This window comes from Carassius auratus, chromosome 2 (assembly GCF_003368295.1).
Source record: "Carassius auratus strain Wakin chromosome 2, ASM336829v1, whole genome shotgun sequence".
Lineage (NCBI taxonomy): Eukaryota > Metazoa > Chordata > Actinopteri > Cypriniformes > Cyprinidae > Carassius > Carassius auratus.
In genome coordinates this window covers 12924561-12939574 of record NC_039244.1, presented here as the reverse complement: position 1 = coordinate 12939574, position 15014 = coordinate 12924561, and the positions used below count along the sequence as shown (strand labels likewise).

General features: G+C 37.2%; 2 protein-coding genes across 2 annotated transcripts; both read left to right on the top strand.

Moving 5' to 3' along the window:
• Window positions 1-562: 562 nt before the first annotated feature.
• On the top strand, window positions 563-8538 carry LOC113116147 (cytosolic phospholipase A2-like). Its single transcript, XM_026284090.1, has 8 exons — window positions 563-597; window positions 1632-1721; window positions 2359-2424; window positions 3518-3757; window positions 4858-5042; window positions 5144-5333; window positions 6738-6895; window positions 6983-8538. Exons 1-8 carry the CDS (start codon window positions 594-596, stop codon window positions 7121-7123), a joined length of 1074 nt encoding a protein of 357 aa, XP_026139875.1. The 5' UTR covers window positions 563-593; the 3' UTR covers window positions 7124-8538.
• A 1764-nt stretch (window positions 8539-10302) lies between these two features.
• Window positions 10303-14358, top strand: LOC113116292 (actin-related protein 2/3 complex subunit 5-like). The gene is made up of 4 exons (XM_026284371.1): window positions 10303-10549; window positions 11094-11166; window positions 11720-11896; window positions 12798-14358. Exons 1-4 carry the CDS (start codon window positions 10410-10412, stop codon window positions 12858-12860), a joined length of 453 nt encoding a protein of 150 aa, XP_026140156.1. The 5' UTR covers window positions 10303-10409; the 3' UTR covers window positions 12861-14358.
• Window positions 14359-15014: the final 656 nt, after the last annotated feature.

The following is a 15014-nucleotide window of genomic DNA, read 5'->3' as shown; positions in this document are numbered from 1 at the left end:
TTCTGTAAAAGAAACGAGAAAGACACAGCAACTAACCCTACTTGTAAAGACCGCTTCAGAGCCACTGTGGTAGCTGAACACTATGGATTTGTTTACATTTGTTTAATACTGTAGAAAACATGCAAATATTTGTTATGGTGCCTAATGATTGACCCGCTGTGAAGTCATTATGAACTTTCCCAGCTCCTCCCACACACTCATTTAAGAGACTTGTCATTGTGTGGATGGGTTGTTTTCTGATGAATGGGATCAGAGATTGTAACTAAACAGATGATGATGATGATGGTTAAGTGGAAGTATTTGTCGGTTCAATGGGAGTCACTTACTGTACATTACTCTTTGTATCTGTCTGAACATGAGTCACTGAGTCAAGTAGAATTTGGTAGTGCAGTGTTTTATATAAAAATGCCTTTGTCATTTTGACTTAATAATATTGGGTTTGTTTCCTCCGTCTCAATCAGACTGGGTGGAGTTCAGCCCGTATGAGATTGGCATGGCAAATATGGCACCTTCATGTCTCCAGGGGCTCTTTGGAAGCAAGTTCTTCATGGCAGCGTTGTTAAACAATATGAGGAAAACCCTTGCATTTCCTCATGGGTAGACTGGGACTGCTCTGAATTTTCAACAGAACCCCACAGAATGCATGTAGTGTCACTGGATACTGAAGTACAGTTACTCATGAACTGTTGTGATTACTCATACTTCCCAACAATATATAAAATATTCCCAAAATTATAGGTTTGCAAATATATAAAGTTGGATTTCATTTCAAAATCTATTCAAACTGTTAGTTCAGTGAACCGATTCACTAATTCACTGAATCCCTCATTTAATCATTTCGACAATTTGTTTGTGCCACCCAAAAACATCTCTGCATGGTATTTTTTATTGTTTTGTTAAAAAAAAAAAAAAAAAAAAACTAAATATATGTTGTTTTAAAGTTTGGGTCAGTAATATTTTTATGTATTTATGTTTTTAACTAATTTAATAAATGTATTCAGCAAGGATAATTTTAATTGATCAATAAGTGACCGTAAATACATTTATAAATATTACACTATTAAATGCTTTCTTGAGCACCAAATCAGCATATTAGAATGATTTTCTGGAAGGAAAATGGTGACACTGAAGACTGGAGTAAGTGATGCGTGTAAATTCAGCGATATTTTATTCCAGGAATAAATGGAAAAACTTAAATACATTACAAAAGAAATATACTTATTTTCATTGTTTTAATGTATTGTCCAGCATAAGAGACTCTGTAAAACATTAAAATAATTCTTACAAACCCCAAAACACTAGACAACAGTGTAGTAAAACAAAATTATAGATAAATAATAATGAGAGTAAAATCATGAAATGTCATTTTGAAATGTCGGCTGGAATATGCCGAGATAATTATCCCACTCTTCATGCTTGGTTCTACAGAAAGCCCACTTATATAAATTATTCTTACGTCGACTCAGATCACCTAATTTGCACACAACATCTTGCTCCCTTTCAAGAAAGTTTTCTCAGTTGAAGAGGGTCAGAGTTGGAATGAATAATCCTTCCTTATTCTGTTTAGTAGAATATTGGTTCCAGGAATTGTTTGCCGTAGCATGTTTTAATGAAAGTGTATGTGCTGCAAGGTGTATGGGGCAGTGCTTTCTCCATCCTGTTCAACCGGGTTCTGGGGGTGAAGGAGACGACCAGTAGCAGCACAATGGAGGAGGAGCTGGGTGAGGAAGATCGTATCTCTATCAGATATCAAGATACTGCTATCAGATACAAAGAACTTTACGATAGAGAAAATGTATTCTGCATTTCAAAAGAAGCCAGTGTAGGCCAGCTTAGATTGTTATCATACTGTCAGTTCGTATCCTTTGTAACATGTTGAAATGTGCCATTACTTGTTCTTCTGGCACAAACATGTACAGTTGACACACATTTACTGCATGAGTGGCACAGTTTTAGCGTGGAAATGAAAAAATTAGTGCGCAGCCACACTGGTCTACACACTACTGATGTGTGACCTCAGTCAAACCCTCTGCTGACATTCAGGGTTGAAGTAAAGCCTCATATAACATTAACAGATGGGTTTGTTCATGTTCAGATGTGTATAAAATCAAACGAAGCATTAATTAAATCATATTTTTGAGTCTTTTTTTGTATTGTTAACGATTTTCTGCACAGGGACTTTATTTTCAGCCACATTCTCGTTACTGTAATAAAGAATGAGGGATCACAATGATTCTTTTATGCAAAATCTCTATATCTTTTTGTGAGGTTGACCCATCAGTTGAAAACTCAGGACAGGGAAAAGAAAGGGCTCGTCTCATATCAGTCTAAAAGTGTTTTGCGTTTTCTGTTTTTCAGAGCAAATTAAACCCGAGCATATCGTGGGTGATGATTCAGCAGATAACGAGGAGGAAACTCAGAGGGGTGAGAAAGTACTCCCTGATCGTTTTTTTCTCTCGTTTTCACTTTCTCTCGTTCAAACACACACTTAAAGTAGTTCAGTTGAGGGCTCAACTTTAAGACTGGTTTGGAGTCGGAGGTTGGAGGTTTTATAAGATTGGGAAAAAAAACTTTCTATTCATCAAAGAATCCTGAAAAGTGATACGTATCACGATTTACACAAAAATATAAAGCAGAATTTTTTTTATATGGATAATAAGAAACATTATTAATGATTAAGCACAAATAATAATTGATCATAACGGAACAAACTAGCACATTAGAATGATTTCTGAAGGATCGTGTGACACTGAAATGATGCTGAAATTCATCTTTAAACCGCAATAAACTACATTTCAACACACAGTGTTGTGCAAAGGTATTAGGCCACTAGTTTATTTCACCAAAAAAATGGTGTTTAAAAATAAAGTCAGTTATTTCTGTTTTGCTGTAGAGTCAGAAGGAAAATATCAGTTCACATTTCCAAACCTTTTTTGGCCCATTCATTATAATAATCCAGTGAGATTATGCACAGTCAGTGCTCCACACACACAGATCTGATCTCAGCATCAGCATCAGCATCATCATCATCAGTCTGTCTGGAATATCACGAAGAAACAGAACAAACTGAGACAGACTCAATCCAGAAGAACTATGGCAACGTCTCCAAGATTTTGTCTTTTTATTAATTAATTTATTTGTTTGTTTAATTATTACCAAGGAAACATTATGTAGTTGTCTAATAGCTTATTTATATAAATTATTACTAAGGTAACATGTTTAACTCTCTAATGTTTTACACCATATCCCATAATTTTCCTGTAAAATTGTATGTATTCATTAAGTTACATCATTGTTGCACAATTTCCAGCTATTATTGCAAATTAAAAACCTAATAAATGTATAGTGGTAAAAAAACCCAAATGTATACACTAAAGATAAATATATGTAAGTATGTCTTTCTGATACATTACTGAAAATGCATTTCTTAATTGGTAAAAAATATGAGTAGAGTAGGTAAAAATCTGGGGGGAAAGGAGCCAGGGAATCACTGATTGTCTCTGTCTCTTTGATCCAGGAGGCACAGAGAGCGCAGAGGCAGAAGATGAGCGGCAGCGTCATGCCCAGGCGAGCTGGGTTCAGCGCATGCTGACCTCTATAATGGGGGACACCACCCTGTTCACCACACGTGAGGGCCGTGCCGGCAAGGTGCACAATTTCATGCTGGGACTCAACCTAAACTCTACACTGCCCTTCTCTCCCTTCAGTGGCCTCATGCACCAGAACTCAGTGGATGAAGAGGTTGATGCTGTTACAGGTACGAATTAGCCGATTTCAATACATTTGGATGTCAAGGACCCCCCCCCCCCACCTTAAAAAGACAGGCTACTTTAATTAGAAAAGTTGAATATATATATTATATATATTATATTATATATATATTATTTTATACAGTATGAGGAAAACTGATATTATAAAAGTGATTTTATAAAAAAAAAAATCTATTATGGTTAATTTAGCTTTTCATTTTTAATCTAGATTATTAAATATTATTATAGAAAAATAATAGTTTTTCAGTTTTATTTTTAAAAACTCAGTCTCAATTCTTTTTATTCTTTTTTTTTTTTTTTTTTACCAATTGTATTTTTTTATTTTTTTTATTTTTACAGTTAAAATATTTTTCCTACACCTACTAGGGGTCTTCACACCCCATTTAAAAAACCCCTGACTCACAGTACAACAAACATAAGGAGCCCTGATCTAGGACACAGTAGTGAGAATTCAAGTATGACCCTTCAGAGGATTCAAACCTACAAGCAGAATTGTACTCTGTTTATTTCTTAGTGCCTGAAAGCTCTACTTAACCTGGTCTTGTGAAGTATGCAGTTAAAAGAAACGGGTGTGACGGTCTGTAGGTGGAACAATAGGCTGATATTTGGTCAGGTGCCACTTGACTTGATGAAGGGCTTTCAAACGTTATTGGTGTCTGAGTGGGAGGAAGTTAGCTAGTCAACTCTCAAAACTACATGCATCTAAGAAATACCAACACACCCACTGCAGATTGAATTTTCTCCCAGAGGTTAATTATACAGAAGCATCACACAGGAAGCAGAACATGTCGCAGCAAGATCAGTGATCGTGATAAGACCGTTTTGAGTGCTTCTTTACATTTATGTGTCATTCTGTTAATCACACTGATAATGAAGGCAGACTCTCATTTATCATTATTGAAAATAATGGCACTGCATGTCTGCTTCCTGTTCACACTTGGGTGTGAAAAGATAAGAGAGAAGTAATGTTTAATAAATGATGACACTGTTGCATGGAATTTTCTTTACTCGGAAACAACTCGGTGAATGTTGGAGATGGCAGTGTCATTGGCAAGCCACAGTGATAACAGATGAATCTTTCCTGCAGATCCTGACGAGTTTGAGCGAATCTATGAGCCCTTAGATGTGAAGAGCAAGAAAATCCACATAGTGGACAGCGGTCTGACCTTTAACCTGCCCTATCCTCTCATTCTGCGGCCACAGAGAGGAGTTGACCTCATCATTTCCTTCGACTTCTCAGCCAGGCCCAGTGACTCCAGCCCGCCATTCAAAGTAAGTGTCTGACACGAAGCTTATGCATGACATCTACATATTAAGAATATCATTATAAATGTATTTACTATCATCCACATGCATACTTGTTTGTCTGTTAGGAGCTACTGTTAGCTGAAAAATGGGCCCGTATGAATAAGCTGCCATTCCCTAAGATCGATTCGAAAGTATTTGACCGAGAGGGTCTGAAAGAGTGCTATGTGTTCAAACCCAACAAGGGAGAAAAGAGCTGCCCCACTGTCATTCATTTTGTCCTGGCCAACATCAACTTTCGGAACTTTAAAGCCCCAGGTGAGAGCAGGTGATCAGTCGCGAAATAACCTGTGTTATTTCACCACTGTGAATTTATGTGTTTAACATCAAAGGGTTAGTTCAGCCAAAAATGGAAATGAAGCCATTAATTACTCACCCTGAAGTCATCCTAGGTGTATATGGCTTTCTTTTTTCAGACGACTTCAGTTGGAGTTATTTCAAACATTTCTTTGATCTTTCGAACCGTTTGATGCAACTTAGCGGGTGTTGCACTCCATCGGTCCATAATAAGTTTAATAGAAAGCTCATCCATTATAAAAAAAGTGTGTCATGCTGCTCCGGGGGGAGGGGACAAAGCCTCCTGCTTTGAATCGATGCGTTTTTGTAAGAAAAGTTTCCATATTAGAACCGTAATAATCATTTTAATCTAGCTTGTGTTCACAGTTGTAAACGCAGCAGTTCCAAGGGAATGATGTATGAAGTCAGCGCTGCGCATGCAAAGCAAAGTTGCGCACTTTAGCAAAGGAAAACCAGTCTCCTCTTGGCTTATATCGAAATCATTCTACATTATTCTTTACAAATCCTCATACTGTACTGCTAATTAGTGACAGTTGTTTTATTTTGATCTCTCCACTGTGCTTCCACGTGCGTCATTTCTGAGCGCCGCAAGCGCAACGCTGACCTCATACATCATTCGCCCGGAACTGCTTCGTTTACAACTTTTTGCGTTTTGAATATGGATATTTTTCTTACAAAAACACATCGATTCGATCCAGGAGGCATTTGTTCACCGTGTGAGAGACTTTTTTTTAATTGATGAGCTTTTTATTAAACTTCTCATGGACCGATGGAATGCAACACCCGCTGATTGACATCAAACATCTTGATTTGACAAAAAAAATTTTAATAACTCCAACTTAATTCGTCTGAAAGGAGAAAGTCATATACGCCTGGGATGACTTCAGGGTGAGTCATTTATGCCTTAATTTTCATTTTTGCCTGAACTAACCCTTTAAGGTTAACATTGTGAGTGAGTCATTCCAGCCTATTCTTCTAACTAGTGACTGATTCAATCTATGATCCAGACTCTATGGCTCCTACTGTATGTTCAGTTCAGTCTGATTCATCAGTTGTGTTTACAGATTCACAAAAAAATTTTTGTGTATTTTTGATCAAATAAATGCAGCCTTGGTCAGCCATTCCCAAACTATCTTTTCCATTGTACTGTATACAGAGGGGTCCACATGATGCAGACTCATTTAATCCCGGAAATAAATAATGTTTTAGGAAGCTGGGATTTTTTCAAATGAAGAAATGTTATGATGTAAAGTGAATCAGATTCTGTACTATTTTTAGGTCACTTATCAAAAAGGTGTTATTGACAAGTGAACTTCTTTGGACAAACGGTCAGATTTAATCATTCTCTTTTCTGTTTTCTTGAAGGAGTTCCTAGAGACACAGACAAGGAGATAGAATTTGCAGACTTTGACATTTTCGACGATCCAGCCTCTCCCTTCTCCACCTTCAACTTCCAATACTCCAACCAGGCCTTCAGGAGGCTTCATGACCTCATGGAGTTCAACACGCTGAACAACATCGAGGTCAGTTCTCCTCCTTCAAACTCGAATTCATACAGTTTTTGCAGTTAGTTTTTGGTCTTCATTCAAAACGACTCTTTTGTTTCGCAGGTTATAAAAGAAGCAATTAAAGACAGCATTCTGCAGCGACGAGAGAACCCCTCACGCTGCTCGGTTTCCCTGTTACTCAATGAAATTGAAAACAAGAAGTTCCTGAAACGAGATACCAGCAGTGCAAAACGACACACCTAACAGATAGCTGCAAACAGCTATGCAAAAGCCTAGACTGCGTTGGTCCACTGGTGCTGATTTCTCATTTCATGAGAATCACTGAGCAGATTCATCAGACAAGACTGGACTGACCTTATTACAAGCTCATTTTTTATGCTGCATTCCAGACCACTTTAAATTTCCCCAGCTCCTACTTAAAGATAAAGGCGCTCGAGGTCAAACTTCCAATTCATACCAAACCAGGGTTATTAATGTTAAGGAGAGGAATGGAATAGATTTGAAAATGGTCAAATGTTTTGTGTATGGCGACACGAGAGTACTACACTCTCATTGGTCACTGAAAACATAATCAAATTCGCCAGAATATTTAATAAACGGACACACAATGGGCAGAGGACGTAAAGAACTTTACAACATTCAGGACCTCTTCCCAGCTTAATTTCAAAACTATTCTTGAATTACCACTTGGGCAAATTCTTCATGTTAAATTGCTTGCAAATCTGTCTGTGTACTTCTCTACGGGTTGCAAGGAGCCAAGTACAGGCAGCTTTGTTTTCACTTGACATTTTAGCAGTAAATACTGTTCTGGGAGTAATTTATGGTCTCAGTGGCGGCCTGGGCCTTAGGACTCGCTGTTCTTCATGCGTTTCTGCCGATGTGATAAGAAAACAATGACTGCTCTCCATTCGGTTCTACTGTGACACATCTATGACCAATAGCCTTGCCTTCGGGACAGGATTCATCTCATATTTCAGCGAAAGATTCATTGCTTAGGAACTGGATTCAGCTGCTTTTATTTATTTTCGCTTACAAATGATGTCTCCCGCCCGAGGGGTGAAAGGAAGTAGGTACTCCAGGACTCCACCTCCTCGTAAGGTGTCACATGATGGGACATGTTGTGAAAATATATTGGTGGCAGACCGGCACATACAGATCTAACTTCACACATAATCATTCCTCTGGTTTACATACTTTATGATGAAAGCGTATGCAAGATTATTTATTTGTATGCTTATTGTGTTTTATAATTTCATTTTAAGATTTGGACATCTCAAAATTAAACATTTGAAATGAATGTCAATGGGGGGAAAAAGTGCTTAAGGCAGAGCAGGTAAGGTTTTTCGTAAAACTGAACTGAGGTCAGTAGGATAAAAGTGGCAGGTAGATACCAGAAAGACTGGTTGTGGGGTAAAAATAGACCTAAGCTTTAGAGTGCACTTTAAGTCCAAAATAAATGTCTACTTTTATACATTCTTTCCTGTTTGTGTTCGAACAGCACAAGTGTCAGATCCTTTAAAAGTGGGCATGTTCTGTATGATTGTATGATTCATGTATACACAACGGTTATCTGTGTCATGTACATTTAAGTGATGTTACCAGCCTGTGTGGTGTAGTGTCGTGCATAAACGTAATAAAAGGATATTTATACCAATGAACGGTCTGAGGATTTTTTACTGGAATTATAGACCAAGAGTTTACTTTAAGAAGCTGACTCAGGATCAGGATACAGACACATTTGTCAGTGCTACTAACAAAGCGCACTTTATTGTGGACATTTTCTTTTTTTTCCACAATTTTGTTTTCATAGGTTTTGCAAAAAGGTGCCTCATTTGAGGAAATGTGCGGGTGTTGGGAAAACCTGTAGTTGTTGGGAATTTCCTGCAAAGTACCTTACAGTAAACCGAATATAAGAAATTCCCTAACTGAAGAGTAGGAAGTAGAAAGAAGCAGTAGAAAAGTAGAGCTGTTAATGCTACTACGGAAATGGTTAAATAGTATGTGAAATCACATTTATTGTAACTTGGCATCTTGTGTCTTTGCAGGGCTGACATTTCTCATAGGCCAAAGAAATTATTCATGTTGAAATGTGTTTCTTATCTCCCTTATATTTCATGAATGGGCTATTATCAATCATAGTAACATAGATCTCATCAGAGATAAGTGTTATTACTGGACTTCCTTCATCACTTCCTCATGCTCTTCCTCTGTTTCAAGCACTGAATGGTCCAGCGTATCTTGTGAGTGGGGTGTAAACTAAATGAGGATTGTCATATAGGCTATAAAGTTTAGGGAGACCGGTTCTTCTTTTAGAAAATAATGTAATGGTTTGAAGTGTTTTGCTCATCTGTTAGAGGCTGAAATCCAAACTCTGTGCTATCATGGAATTTCACACATTTCACACATTATCTATGACACCTCATTCGAATAAAACAATGTGATATTGTGTTAATGCGTGTAAGCCCTGAGGTGTAGGAGATGTTTTGTTTCACATGTACCTGTATGGATTATTATCCCCACTAATACGTTGGTAGGACATGGCATTGCTTGCTAAATGTAACTTTGATGGCATGGCCTCTTTTCGCCTTTGAAAAGGTTTTGATTTAGCATACATAGCCTAGCACAGAGCAAAAGTGGGCGTTTATCACCATGTGGGTTTCTTCAAACTGCTGGGTGTTTTCTAAATCATGCAATCTTACCCAACCCCACTCCTAAACCTAACGTCACTATGACGTCAACCAAACAGGTATCGTGGTGTAAAAACACCCTGATCTGGTAACTCCCATTACTTTCCTGCAGAAACCTATACTTGATCTGCTGGGCTACTGGAGGAATGTGAGTATGAATAGAGGACAGTCAGGTTTTATAAGACTCAGTTGCTCAATGCTCATGCATGAATAATTAAGCTCATGCAAAGTATAATTGGCAGTAACTCATCTTCAGGATGAGAATAAAAAGAGATACCTCCTTTAATTTCACAGGTCAAACAAGTCAAATTAAAAAAGGTTACATTTGGAATAGATTCGTTTTTCGTCCTACCCAATTCATAAAGTGAAAAACTAAACTGAAATTACTTTCATTTATATACATTTGCCTACACATTAAGAGCAGTATATATATTCAGAAAGGTATTTCAGTGTTGCCATTCATTTATGTTTCTTAAGCAACTTAAATAAATTTGGTACAACCTAACATGTTAAAAAAATATATAATATAATATAATATAATTAAATAGTTTTCGCACTTTTGCTACTGTTCGGAAGCAATGACAAATTTATTGCAATAACTAACAAAAATTTAAATTAATCTTAAAATTAAGTCTTAAAACGGATTGATTGGGCCACCCTGTTTTTATAGTCTATGGCGCCACCTAGAGTTAGACTTGAGATGACAATTGTAAGTTTTCATTTATGCCACTGACACCAGGGGGCTTTATATGCGGAAGTCAACAATCACCGAGCTGCTTCCTGAAAGTGCTGGGACTTTTTTGCATGAACTGACATCTTCTGATTGATTCATCGAACCAGCCATGTCGAAGAACACAGTGTCCGATCGATTCAGAAAAGTTGATGTAGACGAGTACGACGAAAACAAGTTTGTCGACGAGGAGGAAGGCGGAGAAAATCAGCTGGGACCGGATGAGGCTGAGGTGGATTCTCTCATCAGATCATATCCTTTCATTCCAGACCCGTGACTTTTATTGCTATTTTTCATACTTCCTGCGTTCTTGCAATATATCATTTAATTTGTCGTTTTATGAAAGCACTTGATATTCTGGTTAGCTGTTACTATAATAGGTTATATTTCTGTCCTCTCGTCCAGACGTGGGTGTGGTAACGTTAGTCAGTAGCTTCATTCATTTAGGACGTGCACATTTCATATGCTCATCATAAGGTTGCACTGCGGATCCAACTCTTTTAAAACTGCAGAATTACAGCTGTAATGTTTAAAGGGCAACACGTTAAGCTGTATTTTTTGGATGTGGCTATTAATTAGAATGAGCTCGCTTGCTGTAGAAACGCTTCAGGATGCCACCGACTTCCGGTTGCAAGACTGCAATGTGTGAATGCGCTTTATAATTCCTCACACCTTCTAATATGTACTTTCCGACCACTTTTCATAGTTTATGTAAAATGGTATTTAAAGAGTGAATTTCATTCGTGGCTAGACGTGTTTTCAGGCGTCCTGTGGTGCTTTCCTTAGCGCGTGATACAGGGAACCTGATGGGAGCGCTGCAGGCAGTGCTGAAGAATCCACCCATCAACACCAAGAACCAGAATGTGAAGGTGAGTTAGCATATCAGGGGCTAGATATCATGTTATTGTTATTGCTTCAATCTGCAGACATGAAATGCAACCCGTGGCAACGGTGTTAAAGGGATACTCCACGCCAAAGTGAACATTTTGTCATTAATCACTTAACCCCATGTCGTTCCAAACCCGTAAAAGCTTCGTTCATCTTCAAACACAATTCATGATATTTTGGATGAAAACCGGGAGGCTTATGACTGTCCCATAGACTCCCAAGTAAGTTACACTGTCAAAGTCCAGAAAAGTATGAAAGACGTCATCAGAATAGTCCATCTGCCATCAGTGGTTCAACCGTAATGTTATGAAGTGACGAGAATACTTTTTGTGCATGAAGAAAACAAAATTAACGACTTTATTTAACAATTCCTCTTATTACATTACCTCTTATAACAAATGCTTATTTAGACGCCCATTTAGGATTGGAGGTTAATAAAAATCCCAAATGAATGGATTTATCATTCATATCTTTTAAAGTATAGTTCATTTTATATGTGTGTGTGTGTGTGTGTGTGTGTGTGTGTGTGTGCAGGACCGGGCTGAAGGCCTCGTGTTGAAAGTGCTCAGCTCTTTCAAGACTAGTGATATAGAAAAGGCTGTCCAGTCTCTGGATAAGACTGGAGTTGATCTCCTGATGAAATACATCTACAAAGGCTTTGAAAAACCCTCAGACAACAGTAGTGCCATCCTACTGCAGTGGCATGAGAAGGTACCTTTTTTACAATAAATAAAATACATTTAAAGGAATAGTTCCCTTAAATATGAGAATTCAGGCAATATAGCACTCTTAAAAATAAAGGTTCCAAAAGGTTTTTTTTTCACAGCTATTGCCATAAAGAACCATTGTATGTGCCTTTCAGTGAAAACTACTTAAAAGAACCATGTTTTCTTAGTCTAATCAACATTTTAAAAAATCTAAAGAACCTTTTTCTTTTTTCAACTATAAAAGAACCATCTGTAAAGGTTCCGTGATGTTAAAGCTTCTTTGTGGAATGATAGATTGTTTTTAAAGGGGTAGTTCACCTAAAAATGAAAAAATTAAATGATTGTTTACTAGCCCTGGTGTTTTTTTAATGCCATATGCCTTTCTTTCCTTTCCAGACTACAAAAGTTGAAATTCAAAGAAATACTTGCACTTGTCCATACAATGGCAGTGAAAAGTGACTAGTATGATTTTTTTAAGACACAAAAGTATCACTGAATGGTGTCAAATATACTGCCAAGTGTTCTGGGGTATTTGATAGGGTTTGGTTAAATAAAAAAGAAAAAAAAAGTTTTTTAACAAAAACCTGGTCGTTGGTTTTTGAGCACAAATAAACATTCATGATACGCTAATATTATAATAGTTCACACCAACTCCCTCAGGAAAAGCACACAAGTTGCAAGAAATCAAGATTAATAAAACCATAAAATCATTAAATACAATGTCTTTAACTCCCAAAAAAGTGTCTGTGTACACAATGAGTTAAATATATCTTATAGGACTGGAACTAACCGGTTTCAGATGATGTGAATGTGAAAACTTCTTGTTGCAATTAACTCAGCAGATATATTCAGTGGTTCATTGATCATTTGTTTTGAATTTTAAGTGTCGGTCTCTGTCTGTACAGGCTCTCTCAGCAGGTGGTGTGGGCTCCATCGTCCGAGTGCTCACGGCCAGGAAGACTGTGTAATCTTCAGCACCGTGGCAGGGTTGGCGGAGGGACTGACTGGCTGGCACAACCCCTCATGGCCTGGTTTCTGCCCACACTGCCAAACTCTGGAGGATATCCAGTCACTCACCTTTTTTTTAAAACGATCAAACATCACAGTCCCATTTGGATTTCTTGCGGTGAAGTTAAGCACCTTGGATCTACGGTCACAGAACGGTGACGAGAAAATGTCATTGTTGACCTCAGTAGTTATTAAGCACAGACATTTTAGCTATTTTCAAAGAAAACGTCTCTTTGCTCGTCTACTTCACATACTTCACATTCTCATACCTGTCCTGATGCAAAGTCTCAAACGAACAGAACAAACAGTACATGTAATCACACGACTAAATCTTTAGTCTTGTTATTACAGTGGCATGTGATCGTTCTCTGGAGTTTTTTTGTTTTTTTTTTTTTCTTAAAGGGATAGTCCACCCAAAATGATGTCATCATTTACTCACCCACATTTTGTTCCAGACCTGTTTGACTGTGGAACATAAGAAGATATCTTGAAGAACTTTGGGGTCCAAACAACATCTTGGTTTTCTTTTGTGTCAAACCGATTTGAATGAAGGTGAATAAATGATGACCGTATTTAAATTGTTTGTATGAACTATCGCTTTAAGAAGGTGATCAAGCTTTCGTTCACAGGATTTTTACTTTCCTCTCTTTTTTTCATCTTCTTCTTTTCAGTTGCTCTGTGGAACATGCAGCATCAGTATTTGCTTTATCCTACTTGCATGCATTGCGTTTTATATAAGTTCAGAGCTGGATGATGAATCTTACCTTATATGAACACCTGTGTGTTCAAGAGGGAGATTTCCAACTCAGTTTCTTATTTTCCTCCACTGTCCCTTCAGTAATTCATGCAGTTTCTAGAAACTCTTTTTGTTTCATATCACACCGAGATCACGTTTTAAGAAACAAAAAAGGGAATACATTAAGTTGCCAAAAACATTTTTATTGTCATGAATGTTGATTAAAATTAGTGTGTTTTTGTACTCTTTACAGAAACGATGAGTTAATTATTTTCTAACGCTGAGTATTATTAGATTGTCCAACAAAAGCTTATGTATATTTTGATCATATCATTTTTGGACTGTATTAGATGTTACCAATTGTAGAACCTGATTAACATCAACATGTACTTTGAACTCAGACTTTATGTCAGGTGCTGATGATCTAGCTAACCTCTGAGACACACAAGTGTTTGTGTACGCTCACAACTCCCACCAAACACGCAGCTAGCACTCCAGCTGCAGTGGAGAATTCAGCTTCCACTGTGGTCCACTTGTTTATCACATACTTGAAGCCATACATAAACAACCCAAGGAACTTTCCAAGTGAATGTTGAGTTTGCATCACACCAGTGATTGATATGATTAAGAGCAAAAATGATGAAATAGTTTACCAACTGCCTTATGAAATGTACATTTTATATTGTATCATCCTTTTGAAAAATAAATGAAATAAATGCAAACTTTGTCGCATCTTTTCCATCTTTGTAGAAACACAAAGGCCTGTTTGAGGTCTAAGTGATGTTTGTCTGCGGTTTGACAGTTATTATTTTTCATTAAAACTAAAACAATCTAAAAAAAGAAAAAACATTTTCGTTATGTGAAATTTAAAATAGTAGAAAAAAAAAACGTTATTTTTAGCTATTTGCCTTAGCAACATTTCTCATTTTGTTTTAGTTTGATGATGTGCTAAAATGATAAAAACTAAATTAACTTAAAAAAAAAAAAACTTTCCAAAAAAATCAATTTCTCCAGTGGAAAAGTCCATCCCTTGTTTGATAAAAAAATAAAAATTATCACTTGTAAACAATGCTTGACCCGTGCAGATTTCTCTCCTGATTCCACTTTTTCACCGGAGAAAGCAATTTTAATTAGAGATGACTTTGAATTTAACACATCTCAATGATGAATTTGTTTCTTACAAACATGCAGCTTTTCACTTCATACTTGTGGATTACTGCAATGTTTTTATCAGCTGTTTGAACTCTCATTCTGACGGCACCCATTCACTGCAGAGGATGCATTGGTGAGCAAGTGAGGTAATGCCAAGGAACTAAGTCATCCACATGTTGGATGGCCTGAGGTTGAGTACATTTTTAGCTAAAATGTGCACTGTGGC

Bases quoted from the DNA above. Each gene is read 5' to 3' on its own strand.
- LOC113116292 (XM_026284371.1), top strand. From the start codon at position 10,410: ATGTCGAAGAACACAGTGTCCGATCGATTCAGAAAAGTTGATGTAGAC. The intron at 11,167-11,719 runs GTGAGTTAGCAT...GTGTGTGTGCAG, and splicing joins CCAAGAACCAGAATGTGAAG to GACCGGGCTGAAGGCCTCGT. The intron at 11,897-12,797 runs GTACCTTTTTTA...CTGTCTGTACAG, and splicing joins TACTGCAGTGGCATGAGAAG to GCTCTCTCAGCAGGTGGTGT.
- LOC113116147 (XM_026284090.1), top strand. The intron at 5,043-5,143 runs GTAAGTGTCTGA...TTTGTCTGTTAG, and splicing joins ACTCCAGCCCGCCATTCAAA to GAGCTACTGTTAGCTGAAAA. The intron at 6,896-6,982 runs GTCAGTTCTCCT...TTTGTTTCGCAG, and splicing joins ACACGCTGAACAACATCGAG to GTTATAAAAGAAGCAATTAA.